This window comes from Vulpes vulpes, chromosome X, assembly GCF_048418805.1.
Source record: "Vulpes vulpes isolate BD-2025 chromosome X, VulVul3, whole genome shotgun sequence".
NCBI lineage: Eukaryota > Metazoa > Chordata > Mammalia > Carnivora > Canidae > Vulpes > Vulpes vulpes.
The window spans coordinates 72,986,880-73,009,086 of record NC_132796.1 but is presented as its reverse complement, the minus strand read 5'-3'; the positions used below and the strand labels follow the sequence as shown (position 1 = coordinate 73,009,086).

At 42.9% G+C, this 22,207-nt stretch overlaps 1 protein-coding gene across 1 annotated transcript; it reads left to right on the top strand.

The window, feature by feature from the left end:
- The first annotated feature begins 13,275 nt into the window (after positions 1-13,275).
- On the top strand, positions 13,276-14,468 carry LOC112931481 (large ribosomal subunit protein uL30). Its single transcript, XM_072744517.1, has one exon. The coding sequence runs from the start codon at positions 13,294-13,296 to the stop codon at positions 14,035-14,037; it is 744 nt and encodes a 247-aa protein (XP_072600618.1). The 5' UTR covers positions 13,276-13,293; the 3' UTR covers positions 14,038-14,468.
- The last annotated feature ends 7,739 nt before the right edge of the window (positions 14,469-22,207 follow it).

Sequence of the window (22,207 nt, the reverse complement as noted above, 5' to 3'; positions counted from 1 at the left end):
TGGCAATTGCACTACCAGGTATTTATCCCAAAGATACAAATGTAGTGATTCGAAGGGGCACCTGCACCCCGATGTTTATAGCAGCAATGTCAACAAAAGCCAAACTGTGGAAAGAGCCAAGATGTCCATCCACAGATGAATGGATAAAGAATACGTGAGATATATACATATATATATAGGAATATTACTCAGCCATCAGAAAGGATGAATACTTACCATTTGCATCGATGTGGTTGTAACTGGAGGGTATTATACTGAGCGAAATAAGTCAATCGGAGAAAAACAATGATCATATGGTTTCAATCATACGTGGAATATAGGTAACAGCACAGAGCATCATAGGAGAAAGGAGCGAAAACTGAATGGCAAGTCATCAGAGAGAGAGAAAAACCATGAGAGACTCTTAACTATAGGAAACTAACTGAGGGTTCCTCAAGGAGAGGTGGGTAGGGGAATAGGGTAACTGAGTTATAGGCATTAAGGAAGACAGGCACATGATGTGGTGAGCACTGGGTGTTATAATGCAACTGATAAATTGTTAAGCACTATATCTGAGACTAATGATACACTGTATGTTGGCTAATTGAATTTAAATTTAAAAAGATACCTATGGGACGCCCGGGCAGTTCAGCGGTTGAGCATCTGCCTTCGGCTCATGATCCTGGGGGTCCAGGATCAAGTTCCACATCCGGCTCCTTGCAGGGAGCCTGCTTCTCCCTCTGCTTATGTCTCTACTTCTCTCTGTTTGCCTCTCATGAATAAATAAATGAAATCTTTTTAAAAATTAAGAAAATTTTAAAAATTAAAATATATCTATATTTCCATTGGGAGAAACAATGAGAAATACCTTTTCAGCCTTAGTCCTGAGCAGCCTCAGCCAGTCCCTACTACTTACTACGTCTCAACTTCTAAAGGGCCCTTGAAGTCGCACCACATGCCATATACTCTGAGCAGGTTTTCTCATTTTTCCCTTGGGGCAAAATGACAATTTGCTGTGTGACAATGGCCTCCCGAGTCCCATTTCACAGATGGCAAAGTTCAGGTTCACAGAACCTACATCGCCTCTCCAAATAAATGGCAGGATGGGAATGAGGTTCCATCCTTCGCCCTCTCTAGAGGACACAAAGCAGGACTTCTCTTAGAAGATGAATTTCTAAAAAAAAAAAAAAAAAGAAGATGAATTTCTAAGGTTTGAGAATTGAGCATTTTACACTCCCCTGGTCTTGTGGCATCATGGGTATTTACCCCAAAGTCCCTTCTGACGATGAAGACAATAGTGCACATGCATGTTCACATACATTCTTCACTGCATAAGCACTCATTATATTCAATTTTGTAGGAGAATGAAGTACATTTCAAAATTGAATTGACAGCATGTATGTGTTTCTATGCCTCCTGTAGGTCAATCGCCCCACCTCACAAGCTAATTCCATATTCAGGTCACACAGGGGAGGGATTCTGATCACAGATTTAGATGCACACCGAGGAATTACTGCCATGAAGTGAAAAATTCCCAAAACCTTGGCTGAAACCATTCAACCAACATCACAAACTTCCTCTTTCCCTCCTCCTTGCTGAGACCCTTGGTCCAAGCCTCGGAGCTACAATCCCAGCTCTGGCCACCAAGTGGCATCCATCTGCATTTTTCTTTCTCAGATCAACCGAGCACATTTTGCAGAGTAAGAAAATTCTTGGAATCGTTTATTTACTAAGATACAGATTCTGTTTGGAAAATTCATATGTGCAATAAAGCAGTTCCATTTGCTGTTGGCCCCAAATCTATATCGCATTTATTGATGTACTTCTTCCCGCTTCAGCGCAGATTGACGCATCCACACTGTGGCGGGACTGGGGTGGGGAGCCCTCCCAGAGATTCGGGGCTTTCACCCTCCACCATCCCACCTCTGTACAAGCTACCCAAACACCGCTCCACGGTGTTCCCCGTTCTCTCTCAGACACCTCCCACCTGTCCTGCCCTGTCCTGCCCTTAGCCCACCTGCTGCCTATTGCCTTGGTGCACAACTGTCATCTGTGTTTCATCTTATGCATGTCCCGGAACGTGTGTGTGTGTGTGTGTGTGTGTGTGTGTGTGTGTGTGTGTGTGTTCTTTTACACTCATCAGTTCTATCAGACAGAATTTAAACTATTCTGTTCATTGGTTCACAGGCTGGGTCTTAAGGGAAGGTGGAAGATTTTCTTTCTCCTTGAATAAACAAACCTCTTTGCAGAGAAATTGACGGTGGAAGTACGTTGGTGCCACCTCGTGACACAAGCCTGAACTGCAGCTTGAACATCGCTGAGCAGGAAGGTGGGAGGGAGAGGCTGTGGTCAAAACCCAGCAGACAGCTTTCAGGACATCTGGGTAGAAAGGAGGCATTCCCAAGGATACAAGGACATTCCCAACGGTGTCTGTCTGAGATATCCAGATGGATAATGCAGCCTCTTTCTATGATGAATAAAAAGCTCTACATGACTGGAACAACAAGATCATTTTCATTTTTAGGCTTTGAGACTTCTGGATAAATAGGTATATGCCTATATAAGCAAAACAATGGATCTGTGTCCTTTACAGTCCTTGTAACCTGTTTTTGCACATATTGTTACCATATTTCTATGTAAACCCATTTCTGTGATAACATTTTCAATTACTTTACAACAAAATTTCACTTTTTTGTTGTTGTTGTTTTATAAAGTCCAGTTTGGCATCACATGAATGGCCCAACATTTATTTCTCCAGTACTAGTGATGTAAATATACTTCATTTACCACGTTTTCTATTGCAAACAATAGTATACTAACATTCTCTTTATTTTATTTTAAATCCAGTACGGTTAACATGATGTGCTCTCTCTCTCTCTCTTTCCCTTTGCTCATTTGTTTTGTTTCTTAAATTCCACATAGGAGTGAAATCACATGGCATTTGTCTTTTTCTGACTGACTTATTTTGCTTGACATTATACTCTTTAGATCCACCCATGTCGCTGCAAGTGGCAAGATTTCATTCATGTTTTATGGCTAAGTAATATTCCATTGTGTGTGTTTGTGTGTGTATATCGTATGATATACATATATATATATAATGTATTTGATATATTTATAATAAATATGTAACTTCTTCTTTATCCATTCATCTATCAATGGACACTTGGGCCACTGTCACAATTTAGCTATTGTAAATAATGCTTCAATAAGCATAGGGGTGCATGTATCTTTTCAATTTAGTGCTGAGGCCCCCAAATGAAGAGAAAATGAAGATAAAGAGGAGGTAGGACTCACAGGCCCTTGACCCTGATACCAGACCCCCTGACCCCTATGCGACCATGCACTGGAATTTCATCCATACCATCAGCTTCTTCAAAGAGAAGTGTTGGGGACTGTGTACCTACATAGGCACAATGCTAGAAATGTGTAAAACTGCAACTTATCAAGTCCTAGAGAAGGTTGTCATCTGTCAAGGAGACTGTTGGTTGCTCATTGGGGCATGTAAGAGGTACAATCCCATTCCTGTTCCTGCCTAGATGACTCTGGAAGATGGATCTTCCATTGTGAAGAGTCTGAGTTTCTCATCTCTCTGACTTTGTGGGTCATGATCAAGAGTGCAGTAGGTGACAATGACCTCACTTTCTCCTCTCATAGATGTTACCAATGTCTCTGCAAGGAAGTTGTACCAATTAGGCCTCCCCCAGCAGAGTATGGAGTTCTCATAGCCCCACACTTTCCATTTAAGGAGGATGCAGCACAAACGCAGAATCAGCGATTGGGTTTGGGGCAGGGTTGTTTTGGTTTTTGCAAGCCCTGGAATTATTACAGGATATATTCTGAAACACAAATATGAAGCATGCCATTTGCAGGGAAATATAACAAGGAGAAATGAAAAACAATCTAACATTCTATTCCAGTACCAGGGCATTAGATTAGCAAATATTAAGAAAAAAATAACACTCATTATGCACTCAGATCTGCAGAAACAGGTGCTCTCATCTTTTAATTGTTTGGGCTATGCTCTAACACGAAGATTGTAAAGTTTGACCAGACAGTAAGCACAATGTTTAACGTTCATGCTCCTTGACAAATCAGTCCCACTTGTAGGATCTAGATGTAGCCAGGGGAGGCCCCTGCCATCGTCAGTCATCTGTCCACACTGTTCAGGGTTGAGCTGACCATCAAACACAGCTGACTCAGTGTCTTCAGGCCCCCTGACACTTTGATACAAAGAGGAAACTCTGTCTCACCACTGGTTGCACAGCCTCAATGGACCGTCTGTGGAACCACCACAAGCATTAATATGGAGAAGTGTTAGGTCCCTACTCTTGGAGGGATATGTAGATCTCTGACCTCATTTCTGTGTGGGAGAAATCTCCCTTCCTCGCCTTCCCTGTGCCCTTAGGAACCCTTCCCACCATAACAGGTACAAACAGTCCAACGCTTACTGTAAATTTAAGTTTTCTTTGGGGGGGGGGCAGAATTTATTTCTTTTCTTTTTATTGAAGTATAGTTGACACATAACGTTACATTAGTTTCATGTGTACAACATAGTGATTCACAAGTCTATACCTTATGCTACGCTGACCACAAATATAGCTACCATCTGTCACCATGCAATACTATTACAATATCATTGACTATATTCCCTATGCTGTACCTTTCATCCCTGTGACTTATTCATTCCATAACTAGAAGCATGTACCTCTCACTCCCCTTCACCCACTTGCCCATGCCCCCTCCTCTGGCAACCATCAGTTTGTTCTCTGTATTTATGGGTCTGTTTCTGCATTTTGTTTGTTTATTGGTTTGTTTCGTTCTTCAGATTCCGCATATAAGTGAAATCACACAGTATTTGGCCTTTTCTGACTTATTTCACTTAGCATAATATCCTCTAGGTCCATCCACGTTGTCACAAATGGAAAGATCTCATCCTTTTTTATGGCTGAGTAATATTTCCATATAGATAGATATGATATGATATAGATATAGATATAGATACAGATATAGATAGATATACACAAGTTATTTATACAGGATGGAAGAAACATAGGCTTCAGGCAGCTTCTGCTTTCATCCCTGACCCAATCCTCCCTGGAGGCAAGGGAAAGGGGTGCCAAGCCTGGCTTCCTATTGCAGGGAGGGTAAACACAGCGAGACCAGAGATTAACCACCTCAGCAGTATGTACCTTGATACGTTTTCTAAAGATCTGTCACCAGTAACTAAGGGTGCCCAGGCTTCCAGGTCCCATCCATGGCCCTGGCAGCAGGGGTGGTAAGCAACTTCTTCACAATCCATCTCTGTATACAGGAGCATGTGATTTAGAGTCACATAAATCCATGAAGAGAAGGCAGTGATACCTCACTACCAAGGTTGTCTTGAGGATTAAATCTGGCCACTGACATACAGAATGTTCCATTTGGGTTTGGCTATGCAATCTGCCCCATAAGCATTAGCTCTATTTCCTCTCTAGAGCAAGAAATGTATGAGGCACCTCATCTGCCTCTTCAGCCAGGGCCCCCTTAGGCAGATGGCAGGTCACAATCACCCTGGTATCATTTTCTAAAGTATCATCTGAAATTCCCTTTTTGGTGGAAATAGGACATCTGTATCAAACGCCATTCCAGTTATTAGGCCATAGTAGTACAGGCCTCGGAAAATGGATATGCTCAATTGGCACAAATGTGTATGCCAGTGTCTGTTTCCCCTTTATCCCACCAACATCAGGTATTGCCGGCTTTGTCTTTATTGCCAAGCTGACTTAATTTTCCCCAGACCTGCCCTGTTGGAAGTGTCATCTCCCATGCTCCTTTAAGCACTAGATTCTTCCCCTGGGGGTTTCCTGGTGTAGCAAATAAAAATAAAGCACACCAAATCAAATTTCATGTCCAGATCAACAGTCACATTGCATGTGACATACTTAGACTAAAAATTATTCTTTAGTTCTCTGGAATTCAAGTATAACTGGCTATCCTGATTTTATCTGGCAACCGTCCATAGGGAGAGTTCTGTAAAGGAGAACCAAGGTGCTCTGGTGAACAGCCCCAGCTGAGCCCCCAGGCAACAACCAGCACCAATCATCCACGTAAGTGAGCCCTCTTGGATGGCACTGCCCCACAGTGGAGCCTCCAGATGACTGTAGCCCCAAATGACAGAAACCACTTGGAGCAGAAAAACACCCAGCTGAGCACACTCAACACACTGACTCCTGAGACAATAAATGACTATTGTTTGGGGGATTTTGTGAAGCAGAAATGGATATCCGAAACATGTGTTTTGGGTGTACTTTTCCTCTTCCCCTGTGGTCTGTAATCGTTGGATAGGATAGAGATTTGCTGATCATTGAAGGTTTGGCAGGACTTTATGTTAGTTTTTGGCTACAGTCTACAGATGGGTTTATGCATGGGTATCAATTTCTGAACACCTCTTCAATTCCTTCCTCAGCAGATTTCCAGAGGAGATTTTCATGACATATGCATTTTCACCTGGTCTTGGAATTTTGAACCGAATTCCAATCCCCCTTCATAAGATGAGTTTCCACTGCAATCTCCCGTGTTAAGGGACTGAGAGGCTGTTGCTACAATTGGCTCCATGAACCACATGGAATGGCATATCTTCAGAACATTGCGTGGTAAGTATGCAATCAGAACAAGGGCTGTTTATTCACTTAGAAATGTGGTTCTCGAGGATTGTTTCCTGGTACACTCTCCTGCCACAGGGATAACCTTTGGCAAGGAACCTACTTTCTTTAAGCACGTATAGACAGGGCTCCTTCACCAGAGAGCAGGTAGCTCTGCATTGATTGCACTCTTTGGCCTTTGTGACTATCTCATGCAGCACTGCTATGTGGCCAAGTCAGTATAATTCAGGGGTTCATTAAAAGGAAGCCCAACTGCCTGCATATCTAAGCCACTTTCTGCAATATTACCTTTATAAAAGCAATAGAGTCAGTATATTGGTTTTTTTCATTCTTTTGTCATAGTTCTTAGTTGGTTCAGAGCTCAGATGGGGAGAAGAGGTGTGCTTTGGGAGACCCTTAAAGACAAAAGAATTTTTTTGATCTTTTTTTAAGTTTTTATTCTAATTCCACTACAGTTAACATTCAGTGTTATATTAGTTTCGCATGTACAATGTAGTGATTCAACAATTCCATATGTCACTCACTGATCATCACTGACCAGTGTGCTCCTTAATCCCCATCACCTATCTCCCCCCTCCCCCCTCCCCCCACTTCCCTTCTGGTACTCATCAGTTTGTTCTCTATAGTTAAGAGTCTGTTTCTTGGTTAAGACAAAAGCATTTTGAAACAGACCATAGGTATAGCTGAGGAGCCAGCAAGACACAGAAAACAGGAGAATACCTGTGGTTCTATTACCCACCCCTGAAAGCAGAGAAAACCTGTGCTCTATAGACAGCTTGCTACAAGAATTTTGAAGGGAGAGGGGCTGAGATGTGTGTTTCCCACCCCAAAGTCACAAATGAGGTAAGTGATTCCCACAATAGAGAAGAAGTGGATTATAAAAGAAGGTAGAATTGCTTTGATCACGGATGTCCTTCCACACGGAAGAAAATACCAGGAATGGAGGATAAGAATTTCCCCAACAGAAACTGTCGTATGGTTCAGAAAATAGGTTTCTGCCTACTGGATGATTGTATTATTCTAGGACTGCCACCCTGAAGCACTTCTGAATGTTTCTTTAAATGACATTCTTCTGTGTTCCCAGATCATTCAATCATGTGATTATAAAACAATCTCTTCGTTTTCTGCCAAGAAACTGCTTAGCATGGCCTTGATTTCACATGCTCACCCTCTGAGGCCTAGCTCATCTCCAAGAACCCTAGGACACCTCCCTAGGTCTCCGTGTACTGATAATGCCCCCCTCCTGTTCCAGTGTAAACAAAATTCCTGAAGATACAAACATTCTTTGTTCCATCAATCCGGGAAGATTTCCACCAATTGCCCAGGTCCCAGGCTAGTCTTTGATTACTATGCTTTCTCACATGGTGGCGTGAAAGCTATGATGTTTTCCTTTCAAGCGAAATGTCCAAAATGTCCCAGGGACCAAGGGAGGGGGTGGCAGGAGAGTGGTAAGGAAGACTGTGAATGCATTTCTGCTGTAAAGGACCTTGCCATGGAAACCCAAGGTCAATGTAGCGACCCTGAGGACTTTTCAGTAGATCCGGTCCCACCTTCAGGTGTTTGGGACTCAGCTGAGGGCCTGGGTCCTGCAGTGGGGGCTGAACTGCCCTGGGGTGTGGGGAGACAACGGGATCCAGATCCAAGTCGCCTCTTTCCTGCTTTAGGGCTCAGTGCCCCGGCCGTCTTGTAGGTAAAGCCACTGGGGTCCCCCATTGATCTCAGTGAGTGTGGGTCCTGCCCCAGGGGTGCCCTGGAGTTGCTTTCCTTCCAAAGGCAGGGGCACTAGAGGTATTACAACCATCGGCCCTCTATAGACACATCTGCTCCAGATCCAAGGGCAGCAGTCCTCAGGAGACCCCAACACTTCCCATCTCTGGTGGGATCTGACACCTGGCTCAAGTGAGTTCATAGATCTGAACAAAAGCATTATGTGGAATAGCTCCTGTGAGGTTCACAAGCTAGTCCAAAAGTAGAGATGCTACTTTGATCTTATCACAGGAGGAAAGGTTTAGCAGGTGGAATTTCTTTCCGTCAGCAGCTTCAGGCTATGGAGTAGCCCTGAGGCCCATCATAGAAATGCCCTATTTGTGCAAAAGCAATGAATTCTACAGCCTGAGGAAAGAAACTGTTTAATATAAATTTGCAATCAGTTTACATATATTTTGCTGAATGTACAAATAATAATCAGTGATTCCCATGTATCTCTCAGATAGGTCTTGAAATAAACATTTGGATAGATTGTTTTTCTAGCAATTTGTATTGTAACAAATGGATTCTTCCCTACTCACCACGTTTTTATCCATTGTATAATGAAACATTTTAAATGCCAGAGTTCCCACCCAAGTGTTAGTTAAAAATGTCACTGGCAAGAATTTAGCATTTTCAAAAATAATAATTACTAAAATAATAATAATAATAATAATAATAATACTCTAGAGCTTGCCCTATTATATTGATACTCAGCCATGATATTCTAAAATATCATGATTCTTTTCCAAGAAATAATATTTTTTAGTTCTGTACTTCAGAAGAACATGTGCTCTGACTTTCACTAAATATTTCTGTATACCCCATTGCAAATGGCGATTTCTATTTTGGTCATATGTTGTGCAGACCAATTTGGTAAGATATGGTGTGGACGTGCTAATATGACAAGAGTGTATTAATGGGAATCCTGGTTAATTTCACTGCATTAGAGACTTGGAAAAATTCAAATATATTCCAAATGCCTTATTGGCATATGACTGACACACGGTGCACTGCACGCATTTGAAGTATATGCTTTAATACGGTTTGACATATGTATACATCGTGAAACCCATACTGCAGTTGAGATAATAAACATCTCCATAACCCCCAAAAATCTCCCCACGCCCTTTTGTAAACTCCTCATCCATTCTCCTCTAGCTTCCAACTCCCTCCCCTGAACCTCTCCCCGTTTTCAGGCAACCACTGAACTTCCGTCACCATTAATTTCTTTTTTTATAACTTCATGTCAGTAAAATTGTACAGAATGTACTCTTGTTTTCCAGCTTCTTTCATTCAGCCTATTTGTAGAGCTATCCATGTGTTGCATGCATGGAAAGTTCCTTTTTATTGCTGAATAATATTCCATTACTTGTATATGTCACAATTCATTTCAGCCATTCACCTGGTGATAGACAGGTGGGTTGTTTTCAACTTGAAGCTCTTTTCAATAAAACTGGTATTAATATTTGTGTACAAATCTTCACATTGGATACATGCTTTCTTTCTGTAAGGTAAATACTTAGGGGCTCAATGGCTACCTACCCCCATCTCTGCATCAGGTCCAAGCCCTTTTCCTGGGGAGATGGTTATCATACTTTATTCCATAACTCTCACGTGAATCCACTTCCAACCGGCTATGAAGATGAATAAACAGAACTTGGACCACCACCCAGTGGGGACCACAGGACTGGTTTGGACCATGACTCTGCACACAGACCAGAAAAGTATATGGGACCTTAAGCTCACCTTCCTTACTTTGATGACCAGTATACTGATCCTCCATCCTTTTGCTTATGGCAGGAGATGGCTTAAATACATAACTTAGATTGGTCCATGAAAAAAAAAAAGTAGATGTTAAGATGAACAATGTAAGAAACTCCCTGACTAGTTCCAAACCGGTTGTTTCATTTTTCATTCCTACCAGCAGTGTATGAAGGTTCCATCCTCCACAATGCTTAGTGCAGTCAGTATTTTTAATGTTGGCCATTCTCATGGGGGTTGTAGTGATAGTTAATTGTAGTTTTAATTTACATCTCCGTATTAACTAACTAATGATGTTGATCATCTTTTCATGTGCCTATTCGCTATTTGTATAATTTCTTGGATGAAGTGTTTGTTCAAATTGATTGCTCATTTATTTCGTGGAGCATCTGTTACTGACTTTTAAGGGACTTCTCATATTTTGGATATGGGTCCTTTATCAGATAAATGATTTGTAAATATTTTTCTCCCAGTCAGTGGCTTGTCTCTTCATTCTCTCAACAGTGTCTTTGGAAGAGTAGAAGGTTTTTTGTTTGTTTGTTTGTTTGTTTGTTTGTTTTTTCTTCATGTTGAGGCAGCCTAGTTTATCAGTTTGTTCATTTATGGATTGTGGTGTTGATGTGGCATTTAATAAAGCCTCACCTAAGCCAAGGTTGCAAGGATTTTCTCCCAGGTTTTCCTCTTCTGTGTTTTCTTCCATGTTTTTATAGCTTCAGGTCCTATACTGAGATCTATGATCCATTTTCAGTAGACTTTGTATATATGACGCAATTACACGGATCACAGTTTCTATTTGTTTTTGTATAGTCTAGGTCTTTTTGCCATGTGTACATGAATTTTAGATTCAGCTCTTAATTTCCAAATAATAATAATAATAATAATAATAATAATAATAATAATAATAAAGCCCTCTAGGATTTTGATTTGGATTGTATCGAATCTATAGATGAGTGTGGTGATTTTTCATCCTAACAATTTTCCCGTTAACAATTCTGAGCTTTCCAACCCAAGGATATGGAAAAATGTCCCAGAGACAATCTTTAGGTCATCTACAGAAAACTTAGTCACTAAAAGAAAATCGTTATGGTACTTTCCCACTTGATAAGTGTGATTAGAATTGAATTTGTTGAATTGTGGATGTTTTCTTCCTTACTCCTCTGTAAATCCACTTCAGTGAATTCCTGGGAACCTGGATATTGAAAATGAGAGTAGGGCATAGCATGCATGTATTTGGGTCTGTATGCACATTTGTAAGTATGTTTGTTTGCATGTATGTATGTGTACGTCAGTGAAACTCTAGGAGTATTTATTTTGAGAAATAGGTGGGGTTAATCACTGCACATCACAGCTGTGCTATACAGATCCTAGTACACTATTAGGAATGAAAACAAAATGGTGGTGGCTTACTGTTTTTCCAGCATTCCTGGGCAGGCATGGCTGCCATGGTGACTGTGCCTACTGTGGGATTTGGTGCTGACTGAGCTCCCATTCAGGACTCTTGCCTAAATCAGTGGCGACCATGATAGTGGTGAAGTATTGCTTTTCTCATTCTGTCAGTCTTTCTAGATTTGTTAGTTGGCATTTGACTGTATGGTAGACTTTCCCTTCTCCTCTAAGGCTTATTTAGTTATGGGTTTATTCAAGTATTTGTTTATGTCAGTATGACCTATAGATTCCTATCTGTCCTAAGGAAATAGAGTAACAGATGCTAACATATAAACATATGGGTTTATTCAAGTATTTGTTTATATCAGTATGACCTATATTCCTACCTGTCCTAAGGAAATAGAGTAACAGATGCTAACATATAAACATATGGGTTTATTCAAGTATTTGTTTATGTCAGTATGACCTATAGATTCCTATCTGTCCTAAGGAAATAGAGTAACAGATGCTAACATCTGTCCTAAAGTGTTAGCATCTGTTACTCTATTTCTTTTGATGCTCTGTTACTCTATTTCTTTTGATGCTCGAATTGGGCAGTGTTTAGCTCTTCAAGTTGGCCTTTGTGTCCACGAAACCTCCCTAGACTTCTCCTAATATGTACTTTGCTCTCTGAGCCTGCCTATTTCTCCATGTGTAGAAAGGAAGTAATGATGTCACCTCAGAGGATTACTTTGAGTATTTGAAGCAATAAAGTCTGAAAAATAACAACCTGCAACGTGTGGCATCTAGAGAGCCCTCAACAAATATTATTAGTTGCCCCGTCCAGCTTTGGCTCCTCCATTCTGTCAATGTGATGCCTCTGATATTAACATTATAGCATGACTTAATAGAGAGAATACTTAGACGTGGAGCGGCAAGCAGGGATGAGCCCACACTTCCGTGATGTGAGAGCTTCAGTGTCACTGCTGTGTGCAGGAGGGGGCTGTGGAATGGAGCTGGGGAAGAGGCACAGCATCACTGCACAGCTTCCAGTGACCTGAGTGGGGACAGGCAAGCACATCTTCACCCCTTTCCCCTGCCTTTCATGTGCTCCCCCTTCCTCTCACTTTCCTCTCTATTACATGTGCTGTCTGATACCCTGCCTCTCCTTTCTAGTGGAACGGCAGAGAAGGGTGTGGACTCTGAGCCCCTGAAACAGGAGGTGATAGAGAAGAACCAAGTGTGATGCCCAGTGTATTAGACAAGTTGCTGGAGCAAGAGCAAAGAGATTAGGGTCCCATCACTGGGGTTTTCTTTGAAAGTCATGACCCTTCCACCAGCTTCATCTATGCAACAGGATAACACTACCCAATGCTCCAACCACTCAGGCATATTGTGGACTTTAAGCGTGATCCCCTGCGGGAAAGGAATCTGTGGTCACAGGTGGGAGGGAAAAACCGGTGCCCTTTTGAGTAATGATATTAACAGACACTCCCCAGTTATCACGGAACTCTGCATGGTAGCCATCACATTAATGCTATGCAAATGTCAGCTGTTTAGGTCATGATTTCTCCAAGTGTGGTTCTCAGACCACTACATTAATCACCGGAGCGTGTTAAATTTCCAGATTCATGGGCCCATCCTAAGTCAGCTCAATCAAAAACAGGGAGGCGGAATGGGGAGCATCTACATTTTGAGTGATATCCACTGTTGTTTCTGGTGCCCATCCAAGTTTGAAATGTACTGCTGTGGATTTGCAACAAACACTCAGAGCAGTAGCCGCTGCTCGGGAAACATGGCGGAGCAAGAGCAAAGAAAAAAGATCCCTTTGGTTCCAGAAAATCTCCTGAAAAAGAGGAAGGCTTATCAGGCCCTTAAAGCCACTCAAGCAAAGCAGGTGCTTTTGGACAAGAAGGAGCAGAATAAAGGAAAAAAGCTCAAGTTTAAGCGACTGGAGTGGTTCCTACATGATTCCTGGCGGCAGCAGCGTGACAGGGTGCGCCTCAGACGCCTGGAAGTGAAACCTCATGGCTTAGAAGTGCCAGATAAACATTCCTTGGCCTTCGTTGTACGCATCCAAAGGATTAATGGGGTGAGTTCACTGATACAGAGGACCATTGCAAGGCTGCGCCTGAAGAAGATCTTCAGTGGTGTCTTTTTCAGAGTAACCCCCCAGACCATGAAGACACTGCGGATAGTGGAACCTTATGTGACCTGGGGATTTCCAAATCTGAAGTCTGTCCGGGAGCTCATCTTGAAACGTGGACAAGCCAAGGTCAAGAATAAAACCATCCCTTTGACGGACAACACAGTGATTGAGGAGCATCTGGGGAAGTATGGTGTTATTTGCTTGGAAGACCTCATTCATGAAATTGCCTTTCCGGGGAAGAATTTCCAGGCCATCTCTGCGTTCTTACGTCCTTTCCACCTCTCAATGGCCCGACATGCTACCAAGAACAGAGTGGGCTTCCTCAAGGAGGTGGGCTTACCTGGCTATCGAGGTGAACGCATCAATCAGCTCATTCGGCAGCTGAATTAAACCCAGAATATCTGGAAGCACAGTGCATTGGTGGCATGTGTTTTGTCTTCTGGAATTGTTACCAGTATCTTCAAAGAAGATTATTTTCTGCTATATCTTCAGAAACTAGAGGGAGGGTCAAGGAAAAGATGATGATGCTCCTGGCAGGCACTTCTGACCACAGCAGTTTCAAGGAAAAATTCCAGTGTATTTTCCACATTGCCTGCCACTGCCACCTCTCAAATCAGCAGAGGACTCATGCCATAGAAGGAGTCCTGCTGCGTCACATCTTCTGTCCTGAGGTTTAATGGTGAACGAATACCCAAACGTGAATGGAAGACGGCAGTGGACCAAGCTCAGGGACATACTTGAACCTGGGGGTTCTGGAGCCTTGTTTTGGACAGACCTTGAAATAGTTACAAAGAAGAGCACAAAAACAGTGCTCAGCTGTCTCTGCTGTGAGTCTGTGTTCTAACTTTTTGGTGACAGCTTTGCGAGTTCTCACACTTAGCTGGCTCCTGAAGTGTATTTGGTGGCATCCTTCACCTAGCCTGCCATTGGTTTGGTCCATTGCTTTAGCTCAGGATCTTAACCTGTTCTTAAGTCTATGAGAAGGGAATAGCACTTTTCCCAGAAAACCTATACACTCAGATTTTTACTTGGAAGTTTTGTATGTTCATAGACTCTTCTTAGGGATCCATGCACCTATGTAAGGAAGTCCTGCAATACCTGTATTGGTCACCTGGGCCCTGACATTGTTAGTCTTCTCTGGTCTCATGGCCTGTGGAAGACCAAAGCTTACCAAGATAGCTTTTCCCCTTGAATCCAATTGGGTGTTTCCTAGGAACACAGTGGTAGGGCAGCCCGGGTGGCTCAGTGGTTTAGCACCGCCTTCAGCCCAGGGCGTGATCCTGGAGACCCAGGATCAAGTCCCACATCGGGCTCCCTGCAGGGAGCCTGCTTCTCCCTCTGCCTGTGTCTCTGCCTCTCTCTCTCATGAATAAATAAAATCTTTAAAAAAAAAAGTGGTAGGGATGCCTGGATGGCTCAGCAATTGAGCTCTGCTTTCAGCTCTGGGTGTGATCCTGGAGTTCGGGGATCAAGTCTCACATCAGGCTGAGGGGAGCCTGCTTCTTCCTCTACCTGTGTCTCTGCCTCTCTCTGTCTCTCATGAATTAAAAAAAAAAATCTTAAAAAAAACACTCATTAAAAAATTAGAATTCTTAAATGTTTGACTTCCTTGTCAATTTCTCCTGCCATTCAGTTCTAAATATCTGTGTCTTCTCCAGTGTGTCCCATAGGTATCAATTTCTTCTTGTAAGTAATATACATTCAGTGATATATATATATATATATATATAGCACTGAACAAGAAACGGGGGACTCAGCACAGAGGACCAGATAGGAAAGGTCCCTGGAGCTTTCATTCCAGTTTGGGAACACTGGCAATAAGCAGATAAATCAATAAGTGGAGAAATTCCATAAGGGGATTTGTGCTTTAAGAAAAATGAACACATGAATACAGTAGAAAATGTCTGGTCAGGGACAACTATAAATGGTGTTTTCAGTGAAGCTCTTTCTCACGAAGTGCCTTTGAACTGAGTCCTGAACAACAAGAAAAAGCCAGGCCCAGGCAGGCCTTTTTGTGTATACATAAGCATTGTGTGTGAGTACCCATTGTTCCAGAAGCAGACAAAAATCGCAGGGGGCTGGAGCTTGGCAGACAAAGTACAGATGGTAGGAGATCAAGTCGAATGGGAAGACAGGGGCCAACCCAGTGACTATAAGGAGAAGTAAGGTATTCACACTTACACAGTTAGTAAGTGGCAAAACTTGGTTTTAGAACTAGTCTACTATCAGAGCCCACATTCCTAACCAGTACATTTAGCAAGAAGAAAAAGACATGTGTTGAAGTATATCAACTCATGGTGGTAGATGTTAGGCTGGGGTCTCCTGACACTCTAAAAAGAAGCAAAGCAAGACAAAACAAAAACAAACAAACAAACCCAACAAACAAAACTAACTCCCTGGAGTGACTCACAGGATCTGTTTGGTGGAAACTATGCTTCAGAAGCATTTTGCCTTGTGCTAGGAGGTGATTATTTAATAAAAGTGGCAAAAGTAATAATTATAAAAAACAGAAAAGTTAATAATTCTCACAGTTACTACACATTAGACAACTTGGCTGTTAAGATAATTCCTCGGACTTCCATGGTGTATTTGTTTTCCCCTTTTACTAACTCAGAGTGCCTTTCTAGATGGGGATCACATTTCTCTATGCCTGCAACCTCCCTGCCAACCAGGGATGTTGCAGAGTTGGTCTGATCCACTTTGGCAAGTTAGGTCAGAAGGAGTGTTGTCTAGAGTTAGTGGGTTAGGTCTGTCACTGTGGCCAGGTATGTCTCCTGTGATGCACCCAGTTGCCTGTCCATCAGACATAGTATTAGCTTTGTTCCTCTGCTCAGTAAGTCACTTTTCAGGGGCTCAGAGGATGCATATTTGTCTGAGGTTACCCTGCAGATAATTTAAGACAGCACTGTATTAGTCAGCATTCCCCAGAGAAATAGAACCCACAGGATGTGGAGTGTGTGTGTGTGTGTGTGTGTGTGTGTGTGTGTGTGTATAGAGGTGGGGGGCAGATAATAGGTAGATTTGAAGGAATTGGCTCACACAATTATGGAGGCTGAAGGCCCTCTGCTGCCTACCTAGTTCATCCTTGCTCAGGGGAGGTCAATCTTTTGTTCTATTCAGGCCTTCAACTGATTGGATGAGGCCCACTCACATTATGGTTTATGCAAAGTCACCAATTTAAATGTTATTCTCATTCAGAAACACTGACAGAAACATCCACAATGTTTGACCAAATACCTGGGTACTGTGGAAAGCCAAGTTGATACTTAACCATCTCAGATACTAAGTACCTTAAAGTAATAGGAAATGAAGAGCTGATTTTCCTCTCTTTCTCTATCCATCTAGAATAGTTTCCAGATGTTCTAATTCCTGCTGTTAGGCTTTAAATTGGCCAAAAAAGAGTGAGCCCACAAAACCTGAGACACTCCAGTCTCAAACCTTAATAATTAATAAAGGCAGATCCTAGGTCCATGCTTGCTTGCACTCTCTCTCTCTCACTCCCCCCACAACCACATACTGTCTAGCCTTCGGGTGCGCCATGCATCCTCCCATATCTGTAAGTAATAAATCTTGTTCCTCAAAGTTCCCTGATGGTTTTTTGCTGAAGCACATCCTGCAATAATAATGCAATCATAATAAACCACAGGGAAGAACCACAAGGGCCATTCCAGCCACAACATTGGCCCCTGTGGGGGAAATGCCTGTGGGGTCTTCCTAGGAGTAAAACAGGTGTGGGTGAGTGCCTCAGGCATTCCTAGCCGCTATCAATAGGCTGGCTGTTGTGATACTGACAGTGATAGCATCACTATCAATAGGCTGGGATTGACACAACAATAGAGTATTGCATTGTGTGACTATTTTACAATCTATGCGCATGTTATGGGGACTTGGGTATTTTCCATATTTTGACTTATTATGATAATGCGGCTCTGAACATTCTTGTACATATCTCTGGGTGGACATTTCCTTCCTTTCTCTTGGGCAGGTACCAAAGAGTGGCATTTCCAAGTTGTAGGGCGTGTGCATGCTGAGCTCAGAAAATACTCTGAAGCAATTTTCCAAAGGGTTTGTTCTCATCTGCATTCTCACCAGCAGTGTGTAAGAGTTGCCCTGCTCCACAGCCTCGCCAACACTTGGTATTTTCCATCTTTTTCATTTTTGTTGCTTTGGTGGTATCCCATTGTGGTGTTAATTTTAATTTCTCTATTTTAATTAGGTTCTCCTAAACTTAACTCTCTCTGAACTGTTTAGTCTCATTTGGTCTAAAGAAATCTCATCCTCTTTTTTTAACCTTCCTATTCATTTACTTAAGAAACTGGATCTTTGGCCTATGGAGTTTGCATTCCGGATTTTGCCAATCATATCCTTATTGTTTATTACGTTCCTCTGCCTTTCCTCCTTCCTTCAAATCACTAATTAGGGTTAGAGGCTTGCAGTGATTTGGGTCTTTGGGCAAGAGTACCTCAGATGTGTTGGTGGACTTCCCATAGCCTTACACCAGGAGCCTAGTAGTGTCTGGTTGTCTCTCCTCCTGTGATGATGAGATTGATCACTGGGCTCAGCTGTTGTCAGCCTGATCCAGTCAGTATGAAATCTTCCATCTGCTTCTCACCTCATATTTTTCACAACCTCTGATGACTGTTGCCTAGAACCGCATTCCAGTAAGGTTACAAAAGTATGATGCACTATTTCATTGATTTCTTCTTTGTTTAAAAAGGTTTTATTTATTTATTAGAGACACAGAGAGAGAAAGAGAGAGGCAGACACATGGGTAGAGGGAGAAGCAGGCTCTCCAACGAGCAGGGAGCCCAATGCGGGACTCGATCCCAGGACCCCGGGATCATGACCTGAGCCAAAGGCAGACGCTCGACCACTGAACCACCCAGGTGCCCCTTCTTTGATTTCTTCTGCATGTTCTTTTATAAAAGAAACTTCCCCTCATCAATTATTAGGTTATGCATATGTATAGTAAGCACAGGATGGTAATGTGAATGCTTAGTTCTTTTGCAATATTTCCACTGTCTAAAATAATGAGTTGTTTCCCTAGGATCCTCAAAGGTGAGCATGAGTAGGCTTTGTTGGTGGTGGTGAAGGTGGTGGTGTTTTCCTTTTTACATTCTCATCGTGAGTTCAGGGATGTTGCTGTATTTGATGTGCTTTAGTGTATTGTAGTCATTAATGTTTTTGATAATTGTTCTACTTTCGGCCAGTGGGAGCCTCTTCAGGTTGGCTTCTGTCTCTTTTTGGCATGGTTTCTGGTATGAGAGTTCAATCCAGACTTACCTGGTACAACCCCAGCTTAGACCTGGAATCAGCCATTTAGTGGGAAATGCGCCTAAAGGATTCAGTCTGGGGACTAGAGTTGCTCATTGCTCCTGGGTTGGTCATTGTTTCTTGCCTTTTCCAGTGCAGGGAGCCTGTGAATCTATGTTTTATTTTTTAGGGACTACACATTGGAGGGGAGGGGGCAAGATGGCGGAAGAGTAGGGTCCCCAAGTCACCTGTCCCCACCAAATTACCTAGATAACTTTCAAATCATCCTGAAAACCTACGAATTCGGTCTGAGATTTAAGGAGAGAACAGCTGGAATGCTACAGTGAGAAGACTTTGCACTTCTATCAAGGTAGGAAGACGGGGGAAAAAATAAATAAAAAAGCATCCAAGGGGGAGGGGCCCCGCGAGGAGCTGGGCTAAGGCCGCCCTGAGAGTGCCCCCAGGACAGGAAAGCCCCATCCTGGAGAAGCAGGAGCTTCACCAATCTTCCCGGATGGAAAGGTGCGTGCAGAGAGTCGGGGCAGGATCCCAGGAGGGGCGGGGATGCCCTCAGGCTCCCAGGGGCACTAACAGAGGAACTGCACCCTGGGGGAGAACGCGCCACACACCTCGGAGGAGCTCCCTAAAGGTCTGCAGCGCGCACAACCGGCTGAGGACCACGGAGGCCCAGGAGCAGTTTGGTGGTGGCACCGACTGGGGCTCCTCGCAGAGGGGTCTGCACAGGCCCCAGACCCAGGGCGCTGGGGGGCACAGCCCAAGATTGGGCGCTCCCCCTGGGACAGGCAGAGGACGGGAGGACACAGTACAGCAAGGACGTTCCTGCCACTGGGCGGCCCCGAGCTGTTCAGATCAGGGGCCCCCACCCCGGAGCATCCAGGCCCCTGCGGACTGGGAGCTATGGTACTAACTGCGGAGCTGACTCCAGGGCTGGAGAGCTGGCCGCCGCCACTGTTGTTGTTCCTCCTGGGGACTCACAGGATAAACAACCCCCACTGAGCCATGCACCAGGCAGGGGGCTGAGCAGCTACCCCAGGTGCACACACCTGAGAATCAGCAAAGCAGGCCCCTCCCCCAGGAGTCCAGCTAGAAGGACAGGGGAAAAGCAAGTTATTGTCCATGCAGCACTGGAAAGTTCTAGGGGAAGTCGAGGGATTTACAGAATATAGAATCAGAGGATACTCCCCCTTGTTTTTTGTTTTTTGTTTGCTTCCCCCCCTTTTTCCTTTTTTCTTTTCTTTTCTTTCCTTTTTTCCCTTCTCTCTTTTTCTCCTTTTTCCAGTACAATTTGTTTTTGGCCACTCTGCAGTGAGCAAAATGACTAGAAGGAAAAAATCATCTCAAAAGAAAGAATCAGAAACAGTCCTCTCTACCACAAAGTGACAGAATTTGGATTACAATTCAATGTCAGAAAGGCAATTCAGAAGTACAATCATAAAGCTAATGGTGGCTCTAGAAAAAAGCATAAAGGATTCCAGAGTCTTCATGACTGCAGAATTTAGATCTAATCAGGCAGAAATAAAAAATCAATTAAATGAGATGCAATCCAAACTGGAGGTCCTAACAACAAGGGTTAACGAGGTAGAAGAACGAGTGAGTGACATAGAAGGCAAGTTGATGGCAAGGAGGGAAACTGAGGAAAAAAGAGAAAAACAATTAAAACCTCATGAGGATAGGTTAAGGGAAATAAATGACAGGCTCAGAAGGAAAAATCTACGTGTAATTGGGGTTCCCGAGGGCACCGAAAGGGACAGAGGTATAGAATATGTATTTCAACAAGTCATAGCTGAGAACTTTCCTAACTTGGGAAGGGAAACAGGCATTCAGATCCAGGAGATAGAGAGAACCCCCTTATATATATAAAAAAAAAAAAACTGCACCACACCTCTACATTTAAGAGTGAACCTTGCAAATTCCAAGATAAAGAGAAGATCCTTAAAGCAGCAAGAGGCAAGAAATCTCTAAGTTTTAAGGGGAGAAATATCAGATTAATAGCAGACCTCTCCACAGATACCTGGCAGGCCAGAAAGGGCTGGCAGGATATATTCAGGGTCCTAAATAAGAAGAACCTGCAGCCAAGAAAACTTTTTCCAGCAAGGCTCTCATTCAGAATAGAGACAGAGATAAAGAGCTTCCAAGATAGGCAGAAACTGAAAAAGTATGTGACCACCAAGGAAGCTCTGCAAGAAATACGAAGGGGGATTCTGTAATAGAAAGAGGAAGTCCGGGATCCCTGGGTGGCGCAGCGGTTTGGCGCCTGCCTTTGGCCCAGGGCGCGATCCTGGAGACCCGGGATCGGATCCCACATCGGGCTCCCGGTGCATGGAGCCTGCTTCTCCCTCTGCCTGTGTCTCTGCCTCTCTCTCTCTCTCGCTCTCTGTGTGACTATCATAAATAAATTTAAAAAAATATATAAAAAAAAAAAAGAAAGAAAGAGGAAGTCCAAGGGAACAAGGCACAAAAACAGGGACTGAATAAGTATCATGAGGACACTAAACTCATATCTTTCAACAGCAACTCTGAACGTGAAAGGGCTTACTGACCCCATCAAAAGGCGCAGGGTTTCAGACTGGATAAAAAAGCAGGACCCATCTATTTGCTGTCTACAAGAGACTCATTTTAGACATAAAGGCACCTACAGCCTGAAAATAAAAGGTTGGAGAACCATTTACCATTCAAATGGTCCTCAAAAGAAAGCAGGGGTAGCCATCCTTATATCAGATAAATTAAAGTTTCTCCCAAAGACTGAGTAAGAGATGAAGAGGGACACTATATCATACTTAAAATATCTATCCAACAAGAGGACCTAACAGTCGGCAATATTTATGCCCTGAATGTGGGAGCTACCAAGTATATCAATCAATTAATAATAAAAGTTAAGACATACTTAGACAATGATACACTTATACTTGGTGACTTGAATGTAGTGCTTTCTACAATCGACAGATCTTCTAAGCACAACATCTCCAAAGACACAAGAGCTTTAAATGATACACTGGACCAGATGGATTTCACAGATATTTACAGAACTTTACATCCAAACGCAACTGAATACACATTCTTCTCAAGTACACATGGAACTTTCTCCAGCATAGATCACATACTAGGACACAAATCCGGTCTTAACTGATACCAAAAGATTGGGATCATCCCCTGAATATTTTCAGACCATTATGCTTTGAAACTAGAACTAAATCACAAGAAGAAGTTTGGAAGGATTTCAAACACGTGGAGATTAAGGACCATCCTAGTAAAAGATGAAAGGGTAAACCAGGAAATTAGAGAAGAA

Coding starts and splice junctions, on each gene's coding strand:
- LOC112931481 (XM_072744517.1), top strand. CDS start 13,294: ATGGCGGAGCAAGAGCAAAGAAAAAAGATCCCTTTGGTTCCAGAAAAT.